This window comes from Gopherus flavomarginatus, chromosome 14, assembly GCF_025201925.1.
Source record: "Gopherus flavomarginatus isolate rGopFla2 chromosome 14, rGopFla2.mat.asm, whole genome shotgun sequence".
NCBI lineage: Eukaryota > Metazoa > Chordata > Testudines > Testudinidae > Gopherus > Gopherus flavomarginatus.
This window is the reverse complement of record NC_066630.1, coordinates 36,915,546-36,939,883: the sequence shown is the minus strand read 5'-3', so window position 1 is coordinate 36,939,883 and position 24,338 is coordinate 36,915,546. Positions and strand designations below refer to the sequence as shown.

Genomic DNA, 24,338 nt, shown 5'->3' with positions numbered 1-24,338 from the left:
TATGTCTCCTGCTCTGATTTACCTGCATTCTGCCATATATTTCGTGTTATGACAGTCTCAGATGACAACCCAGGACATGTTTGATTTAAGAACACTTTCACTGCAGATTTGACAAAACGCAAAGAAGGTCCCAATGTGAGATTCCTAAAGATAGCTACAGCATTTGACCCAAGGTTTAAGATCTGAAGTGCCTTCCAAAATCTGAGATGGACGAGGTGCGGTGCATGCTTTCAGAAATCTTAAAAGAGCAACAGTCCGATGTGGCTACTACAGACCCCAAACCATCAAAAGAGAAAATCAACCTTCTGCTGGTGGTATCTGACTCAGATGATGAAAATGAACATGCGTCGGTCCGCTCTGCTTTGGATTGTTATCGAGCAGAACCCGTCATCGGCATAGACACATGTCCTCTAGAATGGTGATTGAAGCATGAACAGACATACAAATCTTTAGTGTGTCTGGCACATAAATATCTTGCAATGCCAGCTACAACAGTGCCATGCGAATGCCTGTTCTCACTTTCAGGTGAGATTGTAAACAAGAAGCGGGCAGCATTATCTCCTGCAAATGTAAACAAACTTCTTTGTTTTAGCAATTGGCTGAACAAGAAGTAGGACTGAGTGGACTTGTGGACTCTAAAGTTACATAATGTTTTATTTCTGAATGCAGTTATTTTGTGCACATAATTCTACGTTTGTAAATTGAACTTTCATGATAAAGAGATTGCACTACAGTACTTGTATTAAGTGAATTGAAAAGTACTATTTCTTTTTTTCTTTTTTACAGTGCAAATATTTGTAATCAAAAAGAAATATAAAGTGGGCACTGACACTTCGTAATCTGTGTTGTAATTGAAATCAATAAATTTGAAAACATAGAAAATATCCAAAAATATTTAACTAAATGGTATTCTATTATTGTTTAATAGAACGATTAATCACAATTAATTTTTTTAATCGCTTGATAGCCCTAATTCTTATACCTTTGCAGTACTCTGGAAACAGCACTTCCAGGGTACTGAAAGTGTGTCCAAGATCTCTTTCTTGATGGGTAACAGCTAATTTAGACACCATCATTTTGTATGTATCATTGGGATTATATTTTGCCACGTGCCGTACTTTGCATGTAACACTGAATGTCATCTGCCATTTTCTTGCCAAGTCACCCAATTTTGTGGGATCCTTTTGTAACCTGTTGCTATCTGTTTTTGACTTAGCTGGCTAGCTTGTGTAATTTTATATCATCTGCAAACTTTGCCACCCTTTTTGCAGCTCATTTATGAATCCGTTGGACAGTGCTAATCCCAGGCCAGTACAGACTCTGAGGGACACGGCTATTTACTTCTGTCCATTCTCAAAATGGGCCATTTATTCCTCCCCTTGGTTTCCTGTCTTTTAACAGGAGTGCCTGAGAATGCTAACGATCCTTCATTTAATTTAATTTAATGACAAGCCTTTTATTATCTTAATCACCCTACCTGTTTATAAAAAAGCTTGCTGCACCGAGGGGCAGAGTCATTAGCAGCGCCCTTGCATCCCCACCCCTACCCCAGTCGATGAGGGATGGGCATGGGACCCGTCCCCACACACATGCATCTCCCCTGCAGGAAGCTGTGCAGCCCTTCCCATGAGCTCAAAGGTGCCGCCCATGTTTGTAGTCCTTGCCCAGGAATTACAATCACTGGTGAGGCAAGGGAGTGCTTATCTGCGCTATCCTAGCCGCACATTCTTCTCAAGGAGAAGTGACCCTCGAAAGGTTCAGATGAGGGCCCACCCTTCCCGAATCTGAAGCTTTGCGGCATGAGCCAAACCTCAGGCGAGTGCAAACTCCTGCTAAATGAGTCCTTAGGGATATTAACGTGGCTCCGAAGTAGGGGTCCAGGGCCTAGCTGGCTGTAGAATAGGGACTGGGCAACCAGTTTGAGTAAATGAAAATTTCCTTGGACTGTTACCTGTTTCTGGAACTGAATGGGGCCAGAACCTTTTTCTGAGGGAAGAAGTGGTTTGTCGACCTTCAGTTCTGTCTTGCCAGAAGCAGAAATGCTGGTGTCTCTCAAGAAAGCATGTTGTGTGCAAAGATCTAGGGCAGCATGTGGTCCATAAAGTGCAAACACATGGGGTGCAACCACAGCCCCATTGAAATCAATGGGTGCTTTGCCATTAACAGCAATGGAACCACCATTTCACCCAGATTATCAAAGTCCCAACTCACTTCTCCTTAGTGCTGGCATTAGCCTCGAGACCTTGATATTCATTATTTATCCAACTACATCCTTTGATGAAGACATTGACTTTTGTCATAGAATTTTATTGGTTTTTTTCTTACAAAAATACTAAAGAGAATACGATACATATACCAGGGGCCAATCCTTTTCACCTTGTGCTTTAAACTAAATAACACTTTCAGTACTACAGAGAATGCAATTGGAATCCCCTGTTTCCAGCCGTATCACCCCAACATAGCAAAGGTCCATGCTGGACAGTCAGTCCTCCTGCACCCTGCCAAGATGACCAGTGTGCAGGATTTTTTAAAGAAATAATAATCCCAAGCCCGTACCAGTAAAAATCAACGGCAAAGTTTGCCTCTGATTCCAATGGCTGCAGATTGGGCCCAGTGTGAGCTTGCATTTACTAAGAAACTGCAACTGTTTTAAATAATTCCTAGCCCATTATTAGCTGAAAGGAATTCCAAAGTTCTGCCAACACACTGGCCAGGTAGCTGCCCCAAGAACTCCCTAGCTGCCTTATCCTACACAATATGGATGCTTGCAGCCCTGAGTGTAAAAATGACCCTTAGCACAGCCAGGGGCAATCAACTATCTCTGGGTGAGTGTGGACTGGGTAAGAGGGCATGGCCAAGTGGCTGGGGCACGGTGCTGGAGGGAAAACAGGCTCCACCTGTTCCACACCTGCCCTGCTGCTAGAGGCATTAGGGTTGCTCCTGCCCTGTGCAGCCCACATTTAAAGGTCACTGCCCCCACTCAGGGCCGGCTTTAGGCCTATTCCATCAATTCCCCCGAATCGGGCCCCACGCCTAAGAGGGCCCCGCGCCCAGTGAGTATCTCTTTCCTGGCTAGAGGCGCCTTTTTAATTTTTACTCACCCTGTGGCGCTCCGGGTCTTCGGCGGTACTTTGGCGGCGGGTCCTTCAGTGCCGCTGAAGACCTGGAGTGAGTGAAGGACCCGCCACCAAAGTGCCACCAAAGACTTGGAGCACTGCTCAGTGAGTACAAGCCCCACATGTTTTTTTTACATGGTTTCTTTTTTTTTTTTTTTAGTCATCCCTGCCGGGGCCCCATCAAAACTGTTTGAATTGAGCCCCACACCTCCTAAAGCCAGCCCTTGCCCCCACCACTGAAATGGAAGGAGCCAGCTTCTCGCCATTCACCACAAGACACCATAACCTTTTGATCACGAAAGGAGGAATAGCCCTTCAAGCCCTATATAAACAGCCGCAGGAGGAATGTAAGGGGCAGAATCTGACAGCATTGGGCCAGGACACTGGAAGTAAAGCCCTTTCTCTCACAAAAGTGTCTTGGGATCTTTCAAAGCGCCCCTTAACAGCCTCCTGGATCATTAGTCGAGACCTGGCTTATTGGGAAGAGGGAAGACAATAGCTGCTCAGTCACCAGTCCTCCTTCCTGCAGCATCTAACTCCAGCTATTCTGTGATGAAGTCCGTGCTCATTGCTAGAACACCAAGAGGACACCGTTTTGTACTGAAGGCATCTGTCAGTCCTAGGCATTGCTAACGTTCACTAGCCAGGGACGGGTTAGGAGATCAGTAGCCTGCACTCTGCATTTGCATTATATTTCTAAAGCTATGTACTATAAAAATAAAAGGCTAAATTTTGTATTTAAAGGACTATCCTTTGTACATCATTCTGACAACCTACGGGTTCCTATTCCCATAGGGCTAAATTCACCCCCATGCATGAAGGCCTATGTACTTCCAAACAGGGCTAAAGTAATGCATTAGTCATTGGGTGCCGGGCCTCTGCACAGGGCTGAATTTCACACATAAAACTCAAGTATACACTGTATCCGATCACATTCGGAATCCTTTGTACCAAGTTACCTCCAGCCCCCTCTACACAACCAACACCCAAGGGGAAGGGAACTGGCTCTCGAGCAAAAACAAATATTGTTGAGATGAAACCCATCAGCCCAGCTGCTGGGTCAGAGTTCCCCTACAAGTGTGTTTGCTGGTTCCCAATTGGGGTAACCTCAGCACCTATGCCTTGTCTAGCTTTTCTTTCCCAGAAGTTGAGTACAGAATCAGCTGTGGTTAGCTTGTTCTACTGTTTGTATGTACTTAGTGTATTACGCAGATAAAGCAGCTGCATTTTATGTGTCTTAGCTTTTGTTATACATGTTTAACTTTCTTTTTCTGCATGCACATTTAGATTCTGGAAGTCCAGACCTGTTCACATTGAAGTCAATAAGCGCAGCACTGGATTCGTTATATATATGTATGTATGTGTGTGTGTGTGTGTGTGTGTGTAGCTACAGCTGCCTCCAGTGGGTGTTTAGCTGCCAAAATCTGGATTCCGAGGTTTAACTTTAGGCAGCCCCATTGGAACACTGGACTCAGAGTGGTCAGGTCTGGTAACAGTTAGTGACACGGTTGGCTCTTGAAGACTGGAACAGCCAGCAACCAGTTGAGTGACACCTCAGGTATCACGCAAACAGAATCAGAACAGAATGGCCCCACATGGGGACCCAAAGTGCAGGGAGTGAAGCAGCAGACGGGTAACAAGTGCAAAGTTTGGGACCACACGCTTCAGGCAGGGAGAGGCTCGAGGTGGCATAGCATTCAGCTTGAGAGCAGCTTGGTTGGGTTTTTAGCTGGATGGTGCCAGAATGGAACTCTTCCAATACCAGTTCAAAAACATGCCTTTGGCACTGAGTGGCAAACAGCAAATGAGCTGCTCTATAACTGCTGTGACCTTTGCATATAATGATGCAAGACAAAAGACAACCAACTCGTTCCTAAAACTTCGCCCTTGGCTCCCTGGGTATTTTTTGGCATTCCACTCAGAAGCTGTGAGTTTCCTTAGTGTCTCTCTACCTTGGCCCATTTGCCTTGCATTGTTTTTTGGCTTAGTCCAGTATAAACCTGATTAGTGCGAGGTTTAGCCTCCCTGCTCCCTGTTAGAGAAACATCCTAGAGTCCACCTATTAGCAGTAGCAACCCAAGTCCATGCTATGAAGGATTCAGATGGCTTCCATAGCATATTCATTAGTTCGAGAGCCCTGCTGATTAAAGAGCAAGCTTTATATCATTTCTATAGCTGAGTCTCCAGGGCAGTTTTTGGCCTTTACATACATCCATGCAGCAGCACTGCAAATACCGAGAATGCTCGCCAGCAAAGCAAGTCTGAGGATGTGGGTTCGGGATGCAGGCAAAATGCTGGATGCCAAGGGACCATCTGAAGGCCCCTCTGCTCTGTTCTGAAGTGGGAAGCTTTTGACAGAAAGGACTGATGTTTCTGTAGATGAAATGAATTCAGGAAAAGAGTGAGGAGGATCTTTCTTTCCTAAAAGAGATAAGTAGCTACCTGTGTGAGCATCAGCCTTAGAGTCACTAACAGCATCTCTTTCAACACCACTGTCGGGACTGACAGAACTACTTTCTCCTCCAGGAGATGTGGGGTGTGGAGTGGATCCCTTGGTGGCATCACTTCCGTTTAGAACAGCTGTGGGTTTTATGGTAGAGTTCTCAGTCACTTGCCCTATAGATGTAAGGCCTATAACAGGCTTGCTGGGAACAGATTTTAGTAGAGAAGGTGTTGTCGGGAACGTAGGTGATAACTTGGCAATCTCAGGGCCATTTACAATGGATGGAGCATCTGAAATAAATCTACTGGGAGCACTGGCAAGTCCACCAGCTGTTTGATTTCTAGTAGAGCCTACAGAATTGTATGTAGGTTGTATGGGACTCTCAGACCCTTTGATAGCAGTGGTGGGATCTGAATTAAATCTCCTGGGAGCTGTGCTAGGTATATCAGTTGTTGGACTGATAGTAGATCCTGTGGACTTGTTTCTAGATTCTGCAAAACTCTCAGAGCTTTTCATGACAGGGGTGGGAACTGAATGAAATCTGCTGGAAGTGCTGTCTGGTATGTCAGCTGCTGGCGTTGTAACAGATCTTATGGAAACTTCACTGCTGTCGGCAACAGGCTCAGGGTGGACAGTAGATGGAGTAACAGTCTCTTGTAATGCAGAGAAGGATTTTGTAGAAGACCTCTTGGTCTCTTGCACAGTCAATATGGATACGTTGGGCTCCTCCGTCCTCACAACAGATCTGTATACTGCGTGTGAAACCGGTGTGCCAGCCCCATGAATGGGACTGGCCGGAACACTGGGCAGTGTTGGTTTAGAGCCAGCATCGCCAACTAATCTGTGAAAAACTCTTGCCCCTTCTTGCACAACTGCAGAAGTGACGGTGCTTGAAAGTGGCAGATTCAGAGGGGCACTTGCTTGGTTTAGCTGTTGGACTGCTCCCTTCACCCACTTCGCCTCTGGGTCTGCACAGAACTCTTTATTCTTCTGAGTGACAAATCTGAAGAGAGACCAGAAACAGCAACAATCACAAGAAACAGAATGGAAGAGCTGATAAATATGCAAAGCCTGGATAAAAGCAGCCATGAGGAAGCTCATGCTACCTTGGCAGAAGCTCGAGACATTCCATTTTCCCAATTACTTCTGAAAGTTAAATATAGCCATGTTCTGGTGTGCAGGAGATAGAGATATAATCAGCTGGTGTTTGAGTCATGATCTGATGTGATGAATGATTTCCTGACTTTCTTTTTCCTGTTCATTGTTAAAGTAACTATTTTGAAATGGGGCAGTTGACCCAATTTTCACCTGAGGATGCTGTAATGAAGTTAAGAGGGGCCGACTGTGTAATCACATATAGGGTTGGATCCTGTTCCTACTGAAACCGAAGGGAATTTTTCCACCCACTGCAATGGGAGCAGGGCCAGACTAACACTGAAAGTACAATTCTGCTCTGTAAAGTGGCTGCAAATATGGCATCATGGGACCCATGTTTTTGACTCTCTGATGCCAGATTATTATTTATTATTTAGCACCTACAGGCCCCTACTGAGCTCAGGGCTCTGTTGTGCAATGTGTACATAACTAGAGACAAGTCCCTGGCCCAAAACGTTTACAATCTCAATAGATAGAGCAGATCAACAGTAGGAGGGGAAAGAGGCAGGTCACTGGCCAGATGGGGAACAGAATTCAGCTTTCCTGACTCGAGCTGGTAGGTTTTTGACTCAATGCAATTTTTAAGAAAAAGCATCCGTGTTCCTGGGAAATTTTGACTTTTTGTCCAGAAAAAACAAAACAAGCAAACAAAAAAAAAACCCAAAAAAATGAATGCCCAAATTTTTCAGCTGGAATCCAAAATGGAAAAGCTGTGATCTGGAAATTCTGCCATGGTGCCTCACGGGAGTTGTTTTGACTGCCTCATTCCCCCTCTCTCCACTCTCTGGGGCTGGTTTCCCCAGCTAGACTCCATCTCCCATGAGGCACTACAACCAGGGACGTCTATGATGTGTTGCATCAAGAGGGGGAGACCATAGTGCAACATGGGAGATGTAGTCCATCCAGGCAGCCCAGGCCATTGAGGAAAATGGGAGCTTGAAGCACCCAAACTACAGTTACCATGAGGCACCAAAGTATCATTTTTAAATCAAGACTTTCATATTTTCAGCTGAACGGTTTTTGCCAAAAATGTCTGATTTCCTATTTTTCTTCCAAAAAAATCCACATTTTCCCTGTGGGGCGGGGGAGAGAGCAAAAATACTTTCTGAGCAGCTCTACTCAGGACTCCCAGCCTGGAACCTGAGCCACTTGATCATGCTCTGGTCTCGCCCATGTTAGTAGAGCTATGCCAGTTTACATCAGCCGAGTAGCTGGCCCCAAATCTGTAACAAATTTGGAGCGTTGCACCCACTTAAAACCAGGGCTGAATTTGGCCCAGGCTAAGTAAACTATTAAAAAGGCTGAAATATTTCCCCAGCCTTTTCTTCGGGGCTGAATTTCTGGTAGCTGTATAAAGTGTTTATACATTAAAACCACATGTAGCAATTGTCAGGTTTGTTTAAAATGAATTAATGAGTTCCCAGGGGCTCCCAGAGTGGAAGGCTGGACTTGTGCTAAAGGCAGAGGCCTACTCTTCAGGTCCTGATTCTGCCACAGGCTTCCTGTAGAACCTTGTCCAAAACACTTAGGCTTGGTCTACACACTACTCATTCATCTCATTATAACTACATTGCTCAGGGAAAATCCACAGCCCTGAGTGACTCAGTGATACCGATGTTAACTCTTGGTATAGACAGCACTGTCAATGGGAGGGCTTCTCCTGCCGAAATAGCTACCACCTCTCCAGGACGGGGAGAAGCTCTCCAGTCGACGTAGTGTAGATAGCATCTTCACGAAGTGCTCCAGTGGTGCTGCAGCAGCACTGTAAGTGTGGACAAAGCCTTCATCTCCATTGGTCCCCTATCTGTAAAACAGTCCTCATAATCTTTCCTTTCTTCTGCCTGTCTTGTGTATTTAGCTTGTGAACTCTTTCAGGGCAAGGCCTGCCTCACTATGTGTGTGTACATCACCTAGAAAGATGGAGCCCTGCGTTCAGCTGGGGCCCGTGGGCAGTTTCCAGAATGTGTTTTGCACCAAAACGAGGACCTGTGCAGGATTTTGGCCCATTTATTCTCAGAGTTGCAAATTAAATTAATCAATTCTGAAAAGGGAACCACATAGTAGAAAAGTACTTACATGATAGCGGCTTTGGGACATGATGGTTCTGTCTTCCTATAGGTCTTCAACAGTTTCTGGGGTATTTGTTTTTGTGAAAATTCGGTGCATAATTTTTTGCACTTTACATGTGCTTTAGGTTGTCCTAAGGAAAAAAAAAATTAAACATAAGTATCAGTTCGTGCTCTGGATACAATGAAAGCTGCACATCATCCCCATTGTCCTCCTGCATGGAGAAGTAAAAGCCTGCTTTCAAATTGGGCAATCTTAAAAGGAAGTGTGCTGCATCAGTGAAAACAAATCCTAGCAACCATGTTCTCATCAGGGCTAAGTGAGTGCTCTAAGAATTTAGGGGAAGACCCTAGCAGCAAAAGCATGTGAATACAAAAGATTCTTGAGACATCCTTAAATAAAAGCCCCCAGTGGGCTCAGGATGGATGGGGAATGCACAGAGACTCTTGCTTGTGGGGCCGCAGTTCAAATCTGAACGGCATCGTCGCTAAATGCCCCAATAGCAACTATGTGGGTAAAACCAGACAATCATCGTGCTCCCAAACGAACTTACACAGGAAAATTATAAAAGATCAAAAGCACCACATCACCTGTGTGTGAACACTTCTCACAAAGAGGTCAGCCAGAGCGTGTCCTCAGCCTCAAAGGAAACCATCACAGCACTTTCAAAAGGTTAGCCTGGGAGCTTAAATTCAAAACTACATGAGACACTAAAACTCTTGGCCTGAGTAGAGCAGGGATGGACAAACTTTTTGGCCTGAGGGCCACATCTGGGTATGGAAATTGTATGGCGGGCCATGAATGCTCACAAAATTAACACGCCATGTTCCAACAGTGACAACACAAAATCAGACTCTGTTTTACAAGATTGCACGCACTGTGAAAAAACTGGGCCCTCTCTCTAGCCTGGATTCGTCGAGCATCAGCTTCCAGTCATAGGAATGCGCTGAGATTCACCAGCTCTCTGCTTTCAGAAATCTCCTCCCAGGTAGGTCCCGACAGCCCACAGTCGAGTTGCCTGGGGTGGTAGGAAAGTCACCTAAGCCAAGTAGCAGGCACCTGGGCTTGCACCTTCCAGGCACTGATGGTGCATGAGATGTGTTTGAGTTGGACACTGGAGTAACACAAGTGTCCTCACACGCATCATGTCGGAGCACTGGGCGGGCGGAGCGGACCAAGCCCCCAACCCCGCTCCCAGACGAGAGTGCTGGAGCTAGGATGACCAGACAAGTGTGAAAAATCGGGATGGGAGTGGGAGGTAATAGAAGCCTATATAAGAAAAAAATCCAAAAATCAGGACTGTCCCTATAAAATCGGGACATCTGGTCATCCTAGCTGGAGCAGGGCAGTGAAGCTTGAGGGGCTGGATTATAAGGTCTTATGGGCCAGACGCAGCCCACGGGCCGTAGTTTGCCCACCCCGGCATAGAGACACTGGATTTATGGATTATTACAACAATCTATAGCTCACTAACAATCTCCTCCCCTGTAAAAGCAGCAAAGAATCCTGTGGCACCTTATAGACTAACAGACGTTTTGGAGCATGAGCTTTCGTGGATGAATACCCACTTCTTCAGATGTATGTGGTGGAAATATCCAGGGGCAGGTATATATATGCTAGCAAGCAAGCTAGAGATAACGAGGTCAGTTCAATCAGGGAGGATGAGGCCCTGTTCTAGCAGTTGAGGTGTGAAAACCAAGAGAGGAGAAACTGGTTCCGTAGTTGGCAAGCCATTCACAGTCTTTGTTCAATCCTGAGCTGATGGTGTCAAATTTGCAGATGAACTGAAGCTCAGCAGTTTCTCTTTGAAGTCTGGTCCTGAAGTTTTTTTGCTGCAGGATGGCCACCTTAAGGTCTGCTATAGTGTGGCCAGGGAGGTTGAAGTGCTCTCCTACAGGTTTTTGTATATTGCCATTCCTAACGTCTGATTTGTGTCCATTTATCCTTTTCCGTAAAGACTGTCCAGTTTGGCCGATGTACATAGCAGAGGGGCATTGCTGGCATATGATGGCGTATATTACATTGGTGGATGTCCCCTCCCCTGGCCCTTTTCCTCCCTCTGACTGGAGTAGTGTTAATGGGTCACTTCACCTTGAATGGTCCCCTGAGATATGCGGTAACTACTTATGCCAAACACTCTGTTCTGCCTTGTATTTAGCTGTGACGCTTTCCCAGCCCTGAAGAAGAGCTCTGTGTAAGCTCCAAAGCTTGTCTCTCTCTCTCTCTCACCAACAGAAGCTGGCCCAATACAAGATATCACCTCCCCTACCTCGTCTGTTTGGTGGCATTTGTGAAACAAATTAATGGGTCTCAGTCCAGGTCCTGGTGGCTCGTGTCTTTGTCACAAAAGCAACTGCTGCAGCGGTCGTTCATTGGCCCCTTTGCTGGCACTCTCAGCACAAAGGTCGCAGAGGATGAGTGGCTCTACAGGTCAGGGCTGAGGCACTGTCACTGATGGGGCACTATGAGGTAAGCTTGCTCTATTGCTGCCCATCCTGTACATAGCCTTTTCCCCAGCAATGACTTCCATACAAATAAACTCCACCCACCTTGTCGCTTAACGTAGGGTTTGTACATAGGTGCCTGTTGCCATAGAGCGTATGTCTGCAAAGCAGCTGGAAGGTGCTTCCCAGAGAGAGTAGTTGTGCAGGTGCTAGCTCCACTCCAGGCAGTGTGCTAAAAATAGGGGTGCGGCTGCGGCAGCCGAGTACATACCCCCAGGGTTGGGCAGACTTGCACTTGGGCGGCTCGCCTGAGAAGGTGTTTGTGCCACTCTGACTACACGGTGATTTTTAGCGCACTAGATCAAGCAGATCACCTGCCCAGCTGCTGTGCCAGTCTCTGAGCACTTCCTGGGAGTTGGGGAAAGGTGCAAAGAAAACTCCTTGGGAGAACTTCTGTGAGTTTTCTCATAACTATTCCCCGTGCTTAGATATTAACATGAGAGCCATAGACACATCCCAGGTAGCCTTTCTAAGACATGGCTACTGAAAACATCCTTCTGCAAAAATAGCATCTTGCTCAATACGGGCCAAATGGTGCCATCCTTCCACACGTTGGGGAGACTTTCTTCCTGCGAGTGAGCCCATTGACTTCACTGAGGCTACTGCCCGTCCACTGTAAGCAGGGGATGCACAATCAAGCCTTACGTTCTTCCCTGCGTGCTTTGGCGTTGGAGCATGTTTGGACTGGCGTGTCTTCCATGCTCCTTTTAGCTAAATTAAAATCATTGCTTCCACCCCATAACTTCCTTATGGTATTTTTTTTCCTGAGTTCTCTGTTTGTTCCTGTGGTTTAGTTAATGAATTACGGAGGAGGCCAAAGGGTCTCCCTTCATAATCAGCACTAAGCGTGCTGGGCTGTGGTGCCTGGTTTCTCCCATTCAGGGAAGTTATACAAATATTTGCTGTAGTAAGTGGAATAGAGTCACCAAACCTTCAACATCAAGGACCACATTCTGCGACCGCAGTGAGCGACCCTTTGGCAAGCGAGAGGATTACTCACAGAGTTCCGTGCTACTCCACAGGAGCAAGGTGGGAGGAGGGCAGCGTCTGACCCTTAGCCAGTGAGGTAGGTCTGCAGTGAAATGAAAGACCCTGTGGCTGGCCTGGGTCAGCCAACTCAGGCTCGGGCTGCAGAGCTAAAAATTGGCTTGGCCTGGAGCCGGGGCTCTTGGATCCTCCCCCCTTGTGGGGTCCCAGAGCTTAGACTCCAGCCTGAGCCTGAACATCCACACAGCAATTTTACAGCCTGAGCCAGTTCTGCGTACATACTCCGAGTGCATGCCCAGAGACAGGGCCGGCTCTAGCAATTTCACCGCCTCAAGCACGGCGGCACACCGCGGGGGGCGCTCTGCCGCCCAGGGCTGGCTTTAGGAAGTGTGGGGCCCAATTTGAACACTTTCGGCTGGGCCCTGGCAGGGATGACTTAAAAAGAAAAAAGTGTAAAAAAAAGCCTTCCATTTCTTCCATGTATTATTTACTTTCCATAACTATATAAATAATAAAATTGTATATTATGTACATTGCACCATATATGCTGTTGATTGGTTATTAATGACTGCCGTTTCACATGTGTGGGTCCCCGCCACTCCCTGGGGGTGTGCACATGTGTGGGTCCCCGTTGCTTCCTGCCTCCCTCATTGAAGCAGGTGTGCAGGTTACTGGCCTGGGAACTGCAGGGCAGCAGTGGACATGGGGCTGGTTTGAGACAGGGCAGGGGCTGACTGGAGGTAGGGTCTGGCTGCAGGCAGGGCAAGGGGTGCGGGGCTGGCTGGAGACAGGGGAATGTGGGGCGGGCTGGCTTCAGGCAGGGCCACAGAGGGGTGCAGCAGGGGTTGGCAGGGCTGGACACAGGAGTATGGGACTGGCTGGCTTCAGGCAGGGGGGTGCAGCAGGGGTTGGCTGGAGACAGGGCAGGGCGGGCAGTGCAGGGCTGATGCGGGCAGGGGTGTGTGACAGGGGTTGGCTGGAGACAGGGCAGGGGGTTTGGCAGGGGCTGGCTATGGGCAGGGGGTGCAAAGCTGGCTGCAGGCAGCGGAGGGCGGGGCTGGTGCGGGCAGGGCAGGGGGTACAGCAGAGGCAGCTGGAGCCCCAGCCCTTTAAAAAGCCCCCAAGGCCCCCCCCATCCCAGGGCTCTGGGGGCTATGTAAAGGGCCCGGGACTCCCCTGCTTCTACCCTGCCCCGGACCTTTTAAATAGCCGCGGGAATGCATGGGGGCGGCAGGGCTCCGACGGGGTTCCGGCGGCTATTTGAAGGACTGGGGTGGCAGAGGCAGCTGGAGCCCTGGCCCTTTAAATAGCCCCCAGAGCCCCGTGCTACCCCAGGGCTCTGGGGGCTATTTAAAGGGCCCGGAGCTCCAGCCGGGAGAGCGGGGCCGCAGGGCTTGCGGCTCTCCGGCCGGAGCTCCAGCCAGGAGAGCGGGGCCACGGGGCTTGCGGCGCTCTGGTCAGAGCTCCAGCCAGGAGAGCGGGGCAATGAGGCAACCGCTCTCCCGCCGGCGCTTTGGTCAAGGGAGCGGGGCCATGGAAGACCGCAGCCAGGGTAAATAAAAAAATTTAAAAGGCGCCTAAAGCGCGGGGCCCTCTTAGGCGTGGGGCCCGATTCCCAGGAATCGGGCGAATCGGCCTAAAGCTGGCCCTGCTGCCACTCGCCGGTCCCGCAGCTCCGGTGGACTTCCCGCAGGCGTTTCTGCGGAAGGTCAGCTGGTCCCGCGCTCCGGTGGAGCTGCTGCAGGCGTGTCTGCGGCAGGTCCGCCGGAGCCGCCTGCCACCCTCCCAGCAACCAGCAGAGCGCCCCCCACGGTGTACCGCCCCAACCACGCGCTTGGCGCGCTGTGGCCTGGAGCCAGCCCTGCCCAGACAGTAAAGTACGCATTGCAAGGGGGGGAGGAGATTCACATTGGGAAGGGACTCGAAGGGGCTGGGCTGTTTGCTCTCAACAAGATATATCTGGTTGGTTGAGCTTTGCTCCATAAGCACTCTGCAGCCTATAGACCCCAGTGGGTAGCTCTAGGTGTGATGGTGTATTGGCAAAGATGACCAGTGAATCATTATTGCAACTCCTGTTACACAGTTGCGACAAATCTTGTGCAAAGTATGTCATGTAAGGTGTCAATGGAAAAGTAATGCTTTGCTAAGTAGGATGATCCTGTTTAAATCCATGTCTCATCTTTATATGTAAAGTTATTAATGTATTTGCATCTCAGATGTGTTTGTTCCTGGGTGACACCTCTCAAAGAAATATACATCAAGACTAGATAGCTCTGTGTTGATGGCCCATCAAGAACACTCAGCTCTCACAATGGGCTATAAAAGAAATTCATCCTGTCCAGATAGCTCGCCCTGAGGATGCCTCAGACACCAAGTGGGCCAATGGCCAAGCTCTGTGAGTCAGCCAACCATGCAAGGACATGTGACATGCTCGTGTGACCCTGGACTCCATTTTGGGCCTGTACCTTTCCACAAACTGGGGGTGTGGGGCTTTGTTTGGGACAGTAATTTTCCATGCACATGGCAGAGGAGATTAAAAGACACCCGAGACATTGCTATTTTGTTTTCATTTCCTGCTTTGTTTCTCTGAACTGGATGTCTAACAAGGACTGATGACCCCCATCTGTGTGAACGATTCCAGAGAGACTTTTGCAAACTAGCAGTTTATTCCATCATGGCTACAAACCTGATCTAAGGCCCTTGCAACCACTTGCATGTACATGTTTCCTTTCACCATTCAATAAGTCTCTGCTTTTTTTCTTTCTTTCTTTATATTATGAACACTTTAGTTTTTGGTTACTAAAGGATTGGCATCCGCGTGATTATTGGGTAATCTGTTATATATTGACCTGGCTAAATCCTGATCCCTTGGGATTGGAAGGCCCCGATATCTGATTAAATTGGTTTTCAGTAACCACTCACCATAAAGTCCAGTAGCTGGGTGGAGAGCCGGGGGCTGGAATGCCGAAGGCGACTGCATGTTTGATGTTTGTTAACTGGTGTGGTGAGAGAGAAGTTCCCTTTGGCTACTGGCTTGGTGTAATCTAATGCTAGAATAACCACCAGTTTGGGGTCAGTCTGTCCTATTGCTCAGCAGTCTGTCCTGAATCTGGTATTCTCAGCTGGGCCCCACTGAGGCACGGGGACACTACAGTATAGATGAATCTGCCGCCCTCTCCCCTTCCCAGCCAGCAGGTCATTACTGGGGCTGTTTTGAAACTTGTGTCGCTAGTCACAGTTACTCCCACTGAGCTTGGGTCTGTGCTGGGCCTTGCAGGAGTGGCTGCGCCGACAGAAGAGAAGGAAAGGTGGCTTTAAACTAAACTGCCTGGACAGTGCCAGCTCCAGGGGTTAGTAGCTAGTGGGCTGCTCCAGGACCCCCACAATTCCTAGTGCTACAGCCCCACCCTTTCCCAACCCCTCCCGGGCCTGCTCCTGGCAACCCTGTGCCAGAGGGATCCTCCCTGGGGCCATTGCAGCCTTTCACAGCCATTATACACCCCCTGAGCAGTGGGGGACCAGAATCTGAGCCATTCTTTTTATCTTAAGTAGAAACAGGCCTGACCCAACCCCAGATCTGACCCTTCCCCTTCTGTGAACATTGGGGAGAGTGACAAAGAGTCCTGTGGCACCTTATAGACTGACAGACTTTTTGGAGCATGAGCTTTCGTGGGTGAATACCCACTTCATCAGATGCATGTGGTGGAAATTTCCAGGGGCAGATATAAATATGCAGACAAGAATCAGTCTAGAGATAATGAGGTCAGTTCAATCAGGGAGGATGAGGCAGGGCCGGCTCCAGAAACCAGCCTACCAAGCACGTGCTTGGGGCAGCACCGTGGGACTGGGCGGCACTCGGGGTTTGGTTTTGGTTTTTTTTGGTTCGGCCAAGCAGCACGGGGGTGGGGGGCAGGGCTTTGGAAGCCTGTCACTGTGCTGGGGGGGGGGGGCGGGGACTTGGGCGGCGTGATGCTCGGGGAGATGAAGACTTGGGCTGTGCGACATGACGCTCGTGGGGGCGGGGACTTGGGCGGCGCCATGCTCAGGGGGGCGGGGGACTTGGGCGATGCAACGTGATGCTTGGAGGTCGGGGACTTGTGCGGCGCAGTGCGGTGCTCTGGGGGGGGGACTTGGGCAGTACGACGCAATGCTTGGGGGGGTGGGGGACTTGGGCAGTGCGATGCGATGCTTGGGGGGTGGGGGACTTGGGTGGCGTGACGCTCGGTGGGGCGAGGACTTGGGCAACACGACGCGACGCTCATTGACCAGGGACTGGGCGAAGCTCAGGGGCGGGGAGACGTGACGCTTGGGGGGGCGGGAGGGCACTCTTTGTTTTTGCTTGGGGAGGCAAAAATGTTAGAGCTGGCCCTGGGATGAGGCCCTCTTCTAGCAGCTGAGGTGTGAACACCAAAGGAGGAGAAACTGCTTTTGTAATTGGCTAGTCATTCACAATCTTTGTTTAATCCTGAGCTGATGGTGTCAAATTTGCAAATGAACTGAAGCTCAGCAGTTTCTCTTTGAGGAAAGCGCGGCTCTGATTCTGTACTGGCTCCTGTCTCTGCAATGGGCCAAACAAAAACGCTGGCTCTGACATCCCCCAGCTTTGGACATGTTCTTATCCTGACTCACATCCCTACTTGGCAGCTTGAGCCTCTGATTATAAACATCTTGACTGGAGACTTCACAAGGGAAGTCAGACACAGCACAGTCTTCTGCCACTTCCAGCTGGCCAAGAAGGACAGAAGTTGCATTATGAGAAAAGTGGGAGATCAAGATGATGGAAGGTTTAAAAATAATTATAGCAAAACAAAACCTAATGCCCATCCACATGAACTGGGTAAAGCCTTATGGAACAGTCCTGCAGGATTTAATAGAACATGAGAACCTTTCTATAAGGTTTTTGAACTGTCTTATTGAATAGAGAAATCTACCTCTGCTGTAGAACTCTGTAGAATGGTTCAAACTATAGATTCTCAACCTGGAGGTCATGACCACCCTGCCTTGCCCAGGCCCCATTGCTAGATGGGGTCCCAGTTAGTTGGGGGGGGGTCTTGGGATGGAAAAGCGAATAGCTCAGAATCACTGGTTTAGATAAACCTCCCCGTTAAATCCTAGATAGAGCCCATAAAATGACTCTTTATTGAAAAGCCTCTATGAGGAGTATCACAGAGATTCCTGCTACTTCTAGCAGGACACAGATTTTGCAATCCTAAGCGAAAGTAGTAGTCTAGTATGTTCACCGCTACCCTGATATAAAGCGACCCAATATAACGCGAATTTGGATATAACGCGGTAAAGCAGTGCTCCGGGGAGGGGAGGGGGGGTGCACACTCCGGTGGATCAAAGCAAGTTCAATATAATGGTTTCACCTATAACACGGTAGGATTTTTTGGCTCCCGAGGACAGCGTTGTATTGGGGTAGAGGTGTAACATTATATGCAGCCGAGGATTCTAAAGGTCCTGTTATTTCTCAGTCTCTACACCAGCTCTTCTGCGGGGGCCCCTGGTAAAAGTTTAGGCTCCATTCCTGTTGAGTTAGGACTGTCTCTGATTACCCTTGTTGTGTGATACGTAGCAACGCCCTTCTTCTAGAAGGTTCCTCAAGGAAACCAGCCTTGAGCCCAGCAGAGAACTCTGCCTCGTCAAACCTATTATATTTCTATAGATCGCTATTGGCTTCAGCCTAATTCATTTCTAACAGAGTGTCCCACCACGGAGAGAGGCAGGCAATTATAGGTCTGTGTGCACATGCCCAATCCATGTTCATTTTTGTATGTTGGATAGATTCGACTCATACCCACATTCAGATGTCACCAGCCTCCATGTAACATATCACCTTACTGTCCTGTAATATTCTTATGCAAATAATGGGCCACATTTTCAGACCCTGGGATGCACAAATACAAGCCTTTACCAAGAGCCTGTGCACAGGCACCACGGCTGTGGACACCACCGTGCCAACTGAATGCCCAGAGGGCCAGTTATCCCTAATTACGTGTGTGCCTAGGTGCTATTTAGGCACCCAGATGCACACTCATTCTTGCCCAGGGTAGAGCTGAATATCTAGCCCAGTGGTTTTCAAACTGCGGGTCAAGACCCAGTACTGGCTCACGGAATGGAAGGCACTGGGTCGCGGCGGGTCTGGTCAGCACTGCTCACCGAGCCATTAAACCTCCTGTTAGCAGGGCAGCCCAGCTAAGGCAGGTTAGTCCCTACCTGTTCTGACACCACGCTGTGCCCCAGAAGTGGCCAGCAGCAAGTCCTAGGTGGGGGGGAGCCACTCGGAGCTGAGGTGCAGTGCATGTGGGCGAGACCCACACAGAGCCCCTTGCGCGCCTCCACCTAAGAGTCGGACCTTCTGCTGGCCACTTCTGGAGCTCAGCACAGTCTACAGTGCCAGAACAGGCAGGAAGCCTGCCTTAGCACCCCCACTGAGCCGCTGACCAGGACCCACCCGAGGAAAGTCCGCACCCCAAGCCTCTGACCCAGCCCTGAGCCCCCCTCAAAACCTGGAGCCCCTTCCTGCACCCTAAACCCATCATCCCCAGCCCCATCCCGGAGCCCGCACGCCCTAGCCCAGAGCACTGACCCCCTCCCCCACCTCAACCCTCTGCCCCAGCCCTGAGCCCCCGCAAACGTGGACCCCCCATCCTGCACCCCAAACTCCTCATCCCCAGCCCCACCCCAGAGCCTGCACCCCCAGCCCAGAGCCCTGACTCCTTCCCATACCCCAACCCCCTACCCCAGCCCTGAGCCCCCTCCTGCACCGCAAACTCTTCATCCTTGGCCCCAACCCACAGCCCTCACCCCCACACCCCAACCCTTTGCCCCAGCCCTGAGCCCCTCCCACACCCCAAACCCCTCATCCCCAGCTCCGTTGGGTTGTGGGTATCAACAATTTTCTTCAACTGGGTCACCAGAAAAAAAGTTTGAAACCCACTGCTCTAGCCAATCTATCAGCTATCTTTTTTTAAAGTTTCTGTTTAACATTACAAGCCTGGGCTAAACTGTCTTTTTGTCTGCCTCTGGGTATAGCTCTGATACAGTGTGTGTCTGACTCAGCGTGTAGCTCTGATGCTCAGGGTGAGGGAGGGGGTGTCTGGCTAATCCTGAACCTTTCCCTCGCCTGACTCAGAAAACAAACTGCAGCCCGGGCTTGTTTTGATTTCTTTGTTGGGCAGGTTATGCCTCACACCCAGGACATGGGGCCTGTTCCTTCCTTAAAGGAATCTTTGCTTTCTGAAATAACACCGCAGAGCAGTACCATGGATCAGCTTCACCCGCAGGTCTTCCCCACCATCCCAGGAAACCCAGCCTTTCCTTCAGTTCTTTCTACTTCAAAGCAGCTCACCTTCGACGCGGTTTTCCACATTCCAGGGCACCACCAGTGCCAGCAGCAAGACAGAAGCGATAGAAGTGCCCTTCATCTTCCAGCGATCGGGAGCCGATGGCAGCAAGAGGTTGGCTGTTAAGCAGGCAGTTAGTTCCCAGAATTATGCTTGGCTGCCTCTCAGATCTGGACACAGCAGCAGCAGCGTCCCAAAGGCTAGAGGCACGATGCAATGCCCAGCCTTTATTGAACATGTGGTTTCAATTTTGATTTTACGTGAGTGTGCAGACTGGATTTACCACCCCCGCTCCTGTCCTGTGACAGAGTGAGCAAGGGAAAACCAGGGTTGGGAATGTGGGTCGGGGGCAGAACAAACGGAGCCAGGAGTTTCCCAGTGTGTCAATTACGTAAACTGTAAAACCTTTTCTGTATACAGCAGGTAGCAGGGCACTATCAAAACAGGAGTTGGTATAAACCGATGGGGCTCCACTGGCGCCGAAGGAGCAGAGTTAATTTATAGGAAGTGACCTCGTGGCCCAGTGTCATTAATCTGAAGCCGTCTGCTGTTCCTTGCTCTCTGCTCGCTACCTCGTTTCCAATTTCAGTGGAAAGCAGAGTGTTTCTCCCTCTTCCCCTGTTTTCTCCAAGGGAGGTTGTGGGTGGAATCCCTGTCACTGGAGGTTGCACAAACATCTGTCAGGGACGGGGTAGGTCAGGTTTACCTGGTACTGCCTCAGCCTGGGGGGATGGATTTGCTGCTTTCTCCAGGGTCCTGCCCAGCCCTACACTGCTGTGATTCCAGGGTCACGCTGGATAAATTGCAAACCAAAGTCATTTTGAAATGCCAAACTGAGCCGCACCTGAGGCTCAAATGGAATGTTTAGATCTGAGCAAAATGCTTCTCTCCCCACCCCCCCGCCCCTGTTGGTTCCAAAAATGAAAATTCACTGTCATAGACATGTTCCTGCAAACGGTTTTGATTTCAAGGAAAGGGTATTTTCCAGTGAACAAAATGTCCCACTGAAAAGTTTTCAGCCAGCTCTATTCTTTGGCTTGCGGGTGAATGCCATGCACTGAGGAAGAGGCAGTCCCTGCCCCATAGAGCAGTGGGTCTCAACCAGGGGGCCAGGGGCTGCAAGCAGGTTTCAGGGGCTCCGGCAAGCAGGGCCGGCATTAGACTCGCTGGGGCCCAGGGCAGAAAGCCGAAGCACCACCGCATGGGACTGAAGCCTGCGGCCCTGAGCGCCGCCACCCCGGGGCTGAAGCTGAAGCCTGAGCAATGTAGTTTTGTGGGGGCCCCTGTGGCATGAGGCTCCAGGCAATTGCCCTGCTTGCTACCCCCAATGCCAGCCCTGGGTTTTTTATGCAGAAAACCAGTTGTGGCACAGGTAGACCGGGGAGTTTTTATAGCACGTTGGAGGAGGCTCAGAAAGGAAAAGGTTGAGAATCCCAGCCGTACAGCCCACAGCCTAAGGGCACAAAGGCAGGGGAAGGGATACAATATACCACCTACGTGTTGAAAAAGATGAGGGGCCTGGCTTATTGGACACACGAGCTGTTAGCTTTTAAGGTGAACCATTGGCCCACATCCTCAAGGGGAGTAAAGCAGCTGAGTTGCACTGAAGCCAATGGACCGAAGCTGATTTATACCAGCGATAGCTCTTACGTTCTTCTCTCTCAATTCTCTCTCCATGATTCGTCCCTCTCCCGTTCCCGTGTCCTTATTCCCTCCCTCCTCGCAGGCCAGCAAAGAAAGGGCAGCTTTGACGCAGATTCTGAGGGGTTTTTTTGTCAGAGTTGCTGGACAGTTGTGGTGTCAGACTGAGACTGTGCACTGAAACCTTGCCACATGGCATTGGAAACCTCAGCACCGCTGCTGCTGTGGTTTGTTACTCTAGCAAGCCGCAAACCTTAACCTCTGGTGTGGGGTTGAGAAGCCCACTCTCGCAGTGGTTACCACTGAGGCTGGTAGGGGAGTGGAGCACTTTAGCTTTACAAAAGCTCAATTGCCATCTAATACTTGCTGTAGAAATCAACTCTTTCTAATGCACCGCAACCTTGTGGTGGTGGAGAGGCTTGCGTGGGCTAAAGACCTTCAGAGCTACATAGGCCGGAGCTTTTATACTCCTGGTAGGGACCCCTTGGTGAGCAGGCCTGAGGTGAGACTCCTGACTAACCATGGACCAAATGTCACAAGACCCCAATGGTGGATCGGGTGCACGTAGAGGACCTTCTAGTACTCTGTGACTGTGAAGGCGGATGGAGGTTTCAGCAGGAGGGAGGCCCCTGGTTGGCTTGGATCTCCTTGCCACTGGGTCAGAGTTTTCCTCCTGTCAAGTTTCGTGTGGTTACCACCCGCACACGCGTTTCCCCACATTAAAAGATTTCACGCACAGGCCTCTGCCAAAGTGTTCACACCTGCACAAAGTCCTGCGGCAACGCATGAGTGGCAGGGAAGACAGGAGCAGTGATCTCTGGGTGTCTTTAGTCACAAATCTGCACGCAGGCGGCAGCTGTGTGATGGTCGTTTTGTGCTTGGTTGAGACAGAAGTGCATTTCGGCAGCAGCAGCTGTGGCTAATCATGGCCTTTTCGGGATCTCCTCTGCTCACCCCAAATAGGGAAGGGGCTAGAAAAGGTGCCCCAAACATAGGCTGTCTCTCACTCTTACGACTGGATGGCCGCATCCAGTGGGATCATTCAACTTTGCAGCCGAAACAAGAGATAAAAGACAATGAATTTCGTCACCTGGAATGTCCGCACCCTTATGGACTCTCAGAGCAGCAAATGCCCAGAAAGAAGAACTGCCATAATTGCCAGAGAACTGGCAAGACTCAAAATTGACATTGCAGCTCTTAGTGAGACACGCCGGGCCGATGAGGGCCAAGTAAAAGTGGATGGAGGTGCCTACACCTTCTTTTGGAAAGGGAAGCCACCAAAGAGGGATGAAGTCACAGGATCGGCTTTTCCATCAAAAATAAGATCGCCAGTCAGCTTTTGGAGCTTTCCTTGGGGATCAACAAGCGTCTCATGACTCTTCAGCTCAAGCTCAGCAACAACCAATATGCCACGGTTATCAGCGCGTACGCCCCAACACTCGATGATGAGGAAGACAATCAGGAGCAGTTTTATAGAACTCACAGCCACACCTAAGGCAGACAAATTCATCCTCCTAGGAGATTTCAATGCCAGAGTCAGATGGGACTCCCAACTCTAGAGAGGCACAATAGGCAACGAAGAGGTGGGAAGTGTAAACCCCAATGGTATTCTCCTCCTCAGTAAACGAGTGGAGCATGACCTGCTCATCACAAATTCCATCTTTAGGCAGAGTCACAAATTTAAGATCACTTGGAAACATCCTCGGTCCAAACACCGGCACCTCCTTGACTATGTTATAGTCAGAGCCTGAGACTATACCAACGTCCGTATAACACGAGCTATGAGAGGTACCGATCACTGTTGGACAGACCATCAATTAGTAAGATCAGTCATGTACCTGCAGCTTGCTCCACCACATCACAAACACCCAAAGACTAAGCAAAATTGGTACAACGTCAAAGCACTTCACGACCAAGCCAGCTGTGAGACATTCCAGCAACATCTGCCTGAAAAACTCTCTAATCTGCCTGAAAACATCATTGACATTCAAGAGCACTGGGATCAACTTAAAAACACCATTCACAATGAATGTGCTGAAGCCATAGAGTATTCTACTCATCGGCACTAAGACTGGTTTGACGAAAACAATGAGGAAATCTTATCATTAATTCAACACAAAAGAAATACATTTTGTAACTAGCAAAATTATTGCTTTAACAAACAAAAACTTGAGGCCTATCACCTGCTTAAATCCAAAGTCCAAAGGTGGTTACATGACATCAAAAACAAGTGGTGGCAAGAGAAGACTTCTGAGGTCCAGGGTTTTGTAGACCAGGATGATATGAGAAGCTTCTTTAAAGCAACAGAAGCTATATATGGACCAAGCTTCAAAGGCTCAACCCCATTACATTCTCAGGATGGCTCCACCCCCCTCAAGGACAATGCAGCCATTAAACAATGCTGGAAGGAGCACTTTGAGAGCCTACTAAACTGTGAATCCGTGATCTCTGAAGACACCATCAACTTTATTCCACAACGTTCAGCAATGGAACTCCTTGCTGATCCTCCCATCTTCTGAGGAAATCTGGCATGCTATCACCCAGACAAAATATCACAAGGCTCCAGGCCCAGACGGCATCCCAGCTGAGGTTTTTAAAGCTGGTGGAACAATGTTCCAGCACAAACTTTGCCAACTCCTTGGCAAAATTTGGACCTGCGAAGAAATTCCACTTGACTTTAAGGACGCCAACATTGTTACAATATTCAAGAAAGGGGACAAATCTTTGTGCAGGAAATACAGAGGTATTTCTCTCCTCTCCATCGCAGAGAAGATCCATGCCTGGATCCTACTAAATCGCCTCCTCCCCCTTGCCGAAGAACTCCTCCCCGAATCACAGTGGGGCTTCACGCCATCCCGAGGCACAACCAACATGATCTTCATGGCATGACAGATCCAGGAGAAGTGCAGAGAGCAACACCAGAACTGTTCATGGCATTCATCGACCTAACCAAGGCCTTTGACTCTATCTATCATGATATCTATGGAAGATGTTGTGTAGGTTTGGCTGTCCACAGAAATTCAGACTACTCCATGATGGGATGACTGCCAGCATTCTGTGCAACAGCTCAGAGACTGAA

The 24,338-nt window shown here is 49.3% G+C and overlaps 1 protein-coding gene across 2 annotated transcripts; it reads right to left on the bottom strand.

The window, feature by feature from the left end:
- Positions 1 to 3,549: 3,549 nt before the first annotated feature.
- On the bottom strand, positions 3,550 to 19,968 carry LOC127034448 (fractalkine-like). Of its 2 annotated transcripts, none has more exons than XM_050923317.1 (3): positions 19,624 to 19,968; positions 8,791 to 8,914; positions 3,550 to 6,562 (listed from the first exon to the last, which is right to left on the bottom strand). In XM_050923317.1, the coding sequence occupies exons 1-3, from the start codon at positions 19,697 to 19,699 to the stop codon at positions 5,275 to 5,277; spliced, it is 1,488 nt and encodes a 495-aa protein (XP_050779274.1). In that variant the 5' UTR covers positions 19,700 to 19,968; the 3' UTR covers positions 3,550 to 5,274. The 2 variants fall into 2 exon arrangements, with proteins under 2 accessions (XP_050779274.1, XP_050779275.1); XM_050923318.1 differs by lacking the exon at positions 19,624 to 19,968 and adding an exon at positions 11,051 to 11,236.
- Positions 19,969 to 24,338: the final 4,370 nt, after the last annotated feature.

Bases quoted from the DNA above. Each gene is read 5' to 3' on its own strand.
- LOC127034448 (XM_050923317.1), bottom strand. From the start codon at position 19,699: ATGAAGGGCACTTCTATCGCTTCTGTCTTGCTGCTGGCACTGGTGGTG. The intron at 8,915-19,623 runs GTGAGCTGCTTT...TTTTTTCCTTAG, and splicing joins TGTGGAAAACCGCGTCGAAG to GACAACCTAAAGCACATGTA. The intron at 6,563-8,790 runs GTAAGTACTTTT...GTCTCTCTTCAG, and splicing joins TGTCCCAAAGCCGCTATCAT to ATTTGTCACTCAGAAGAATA.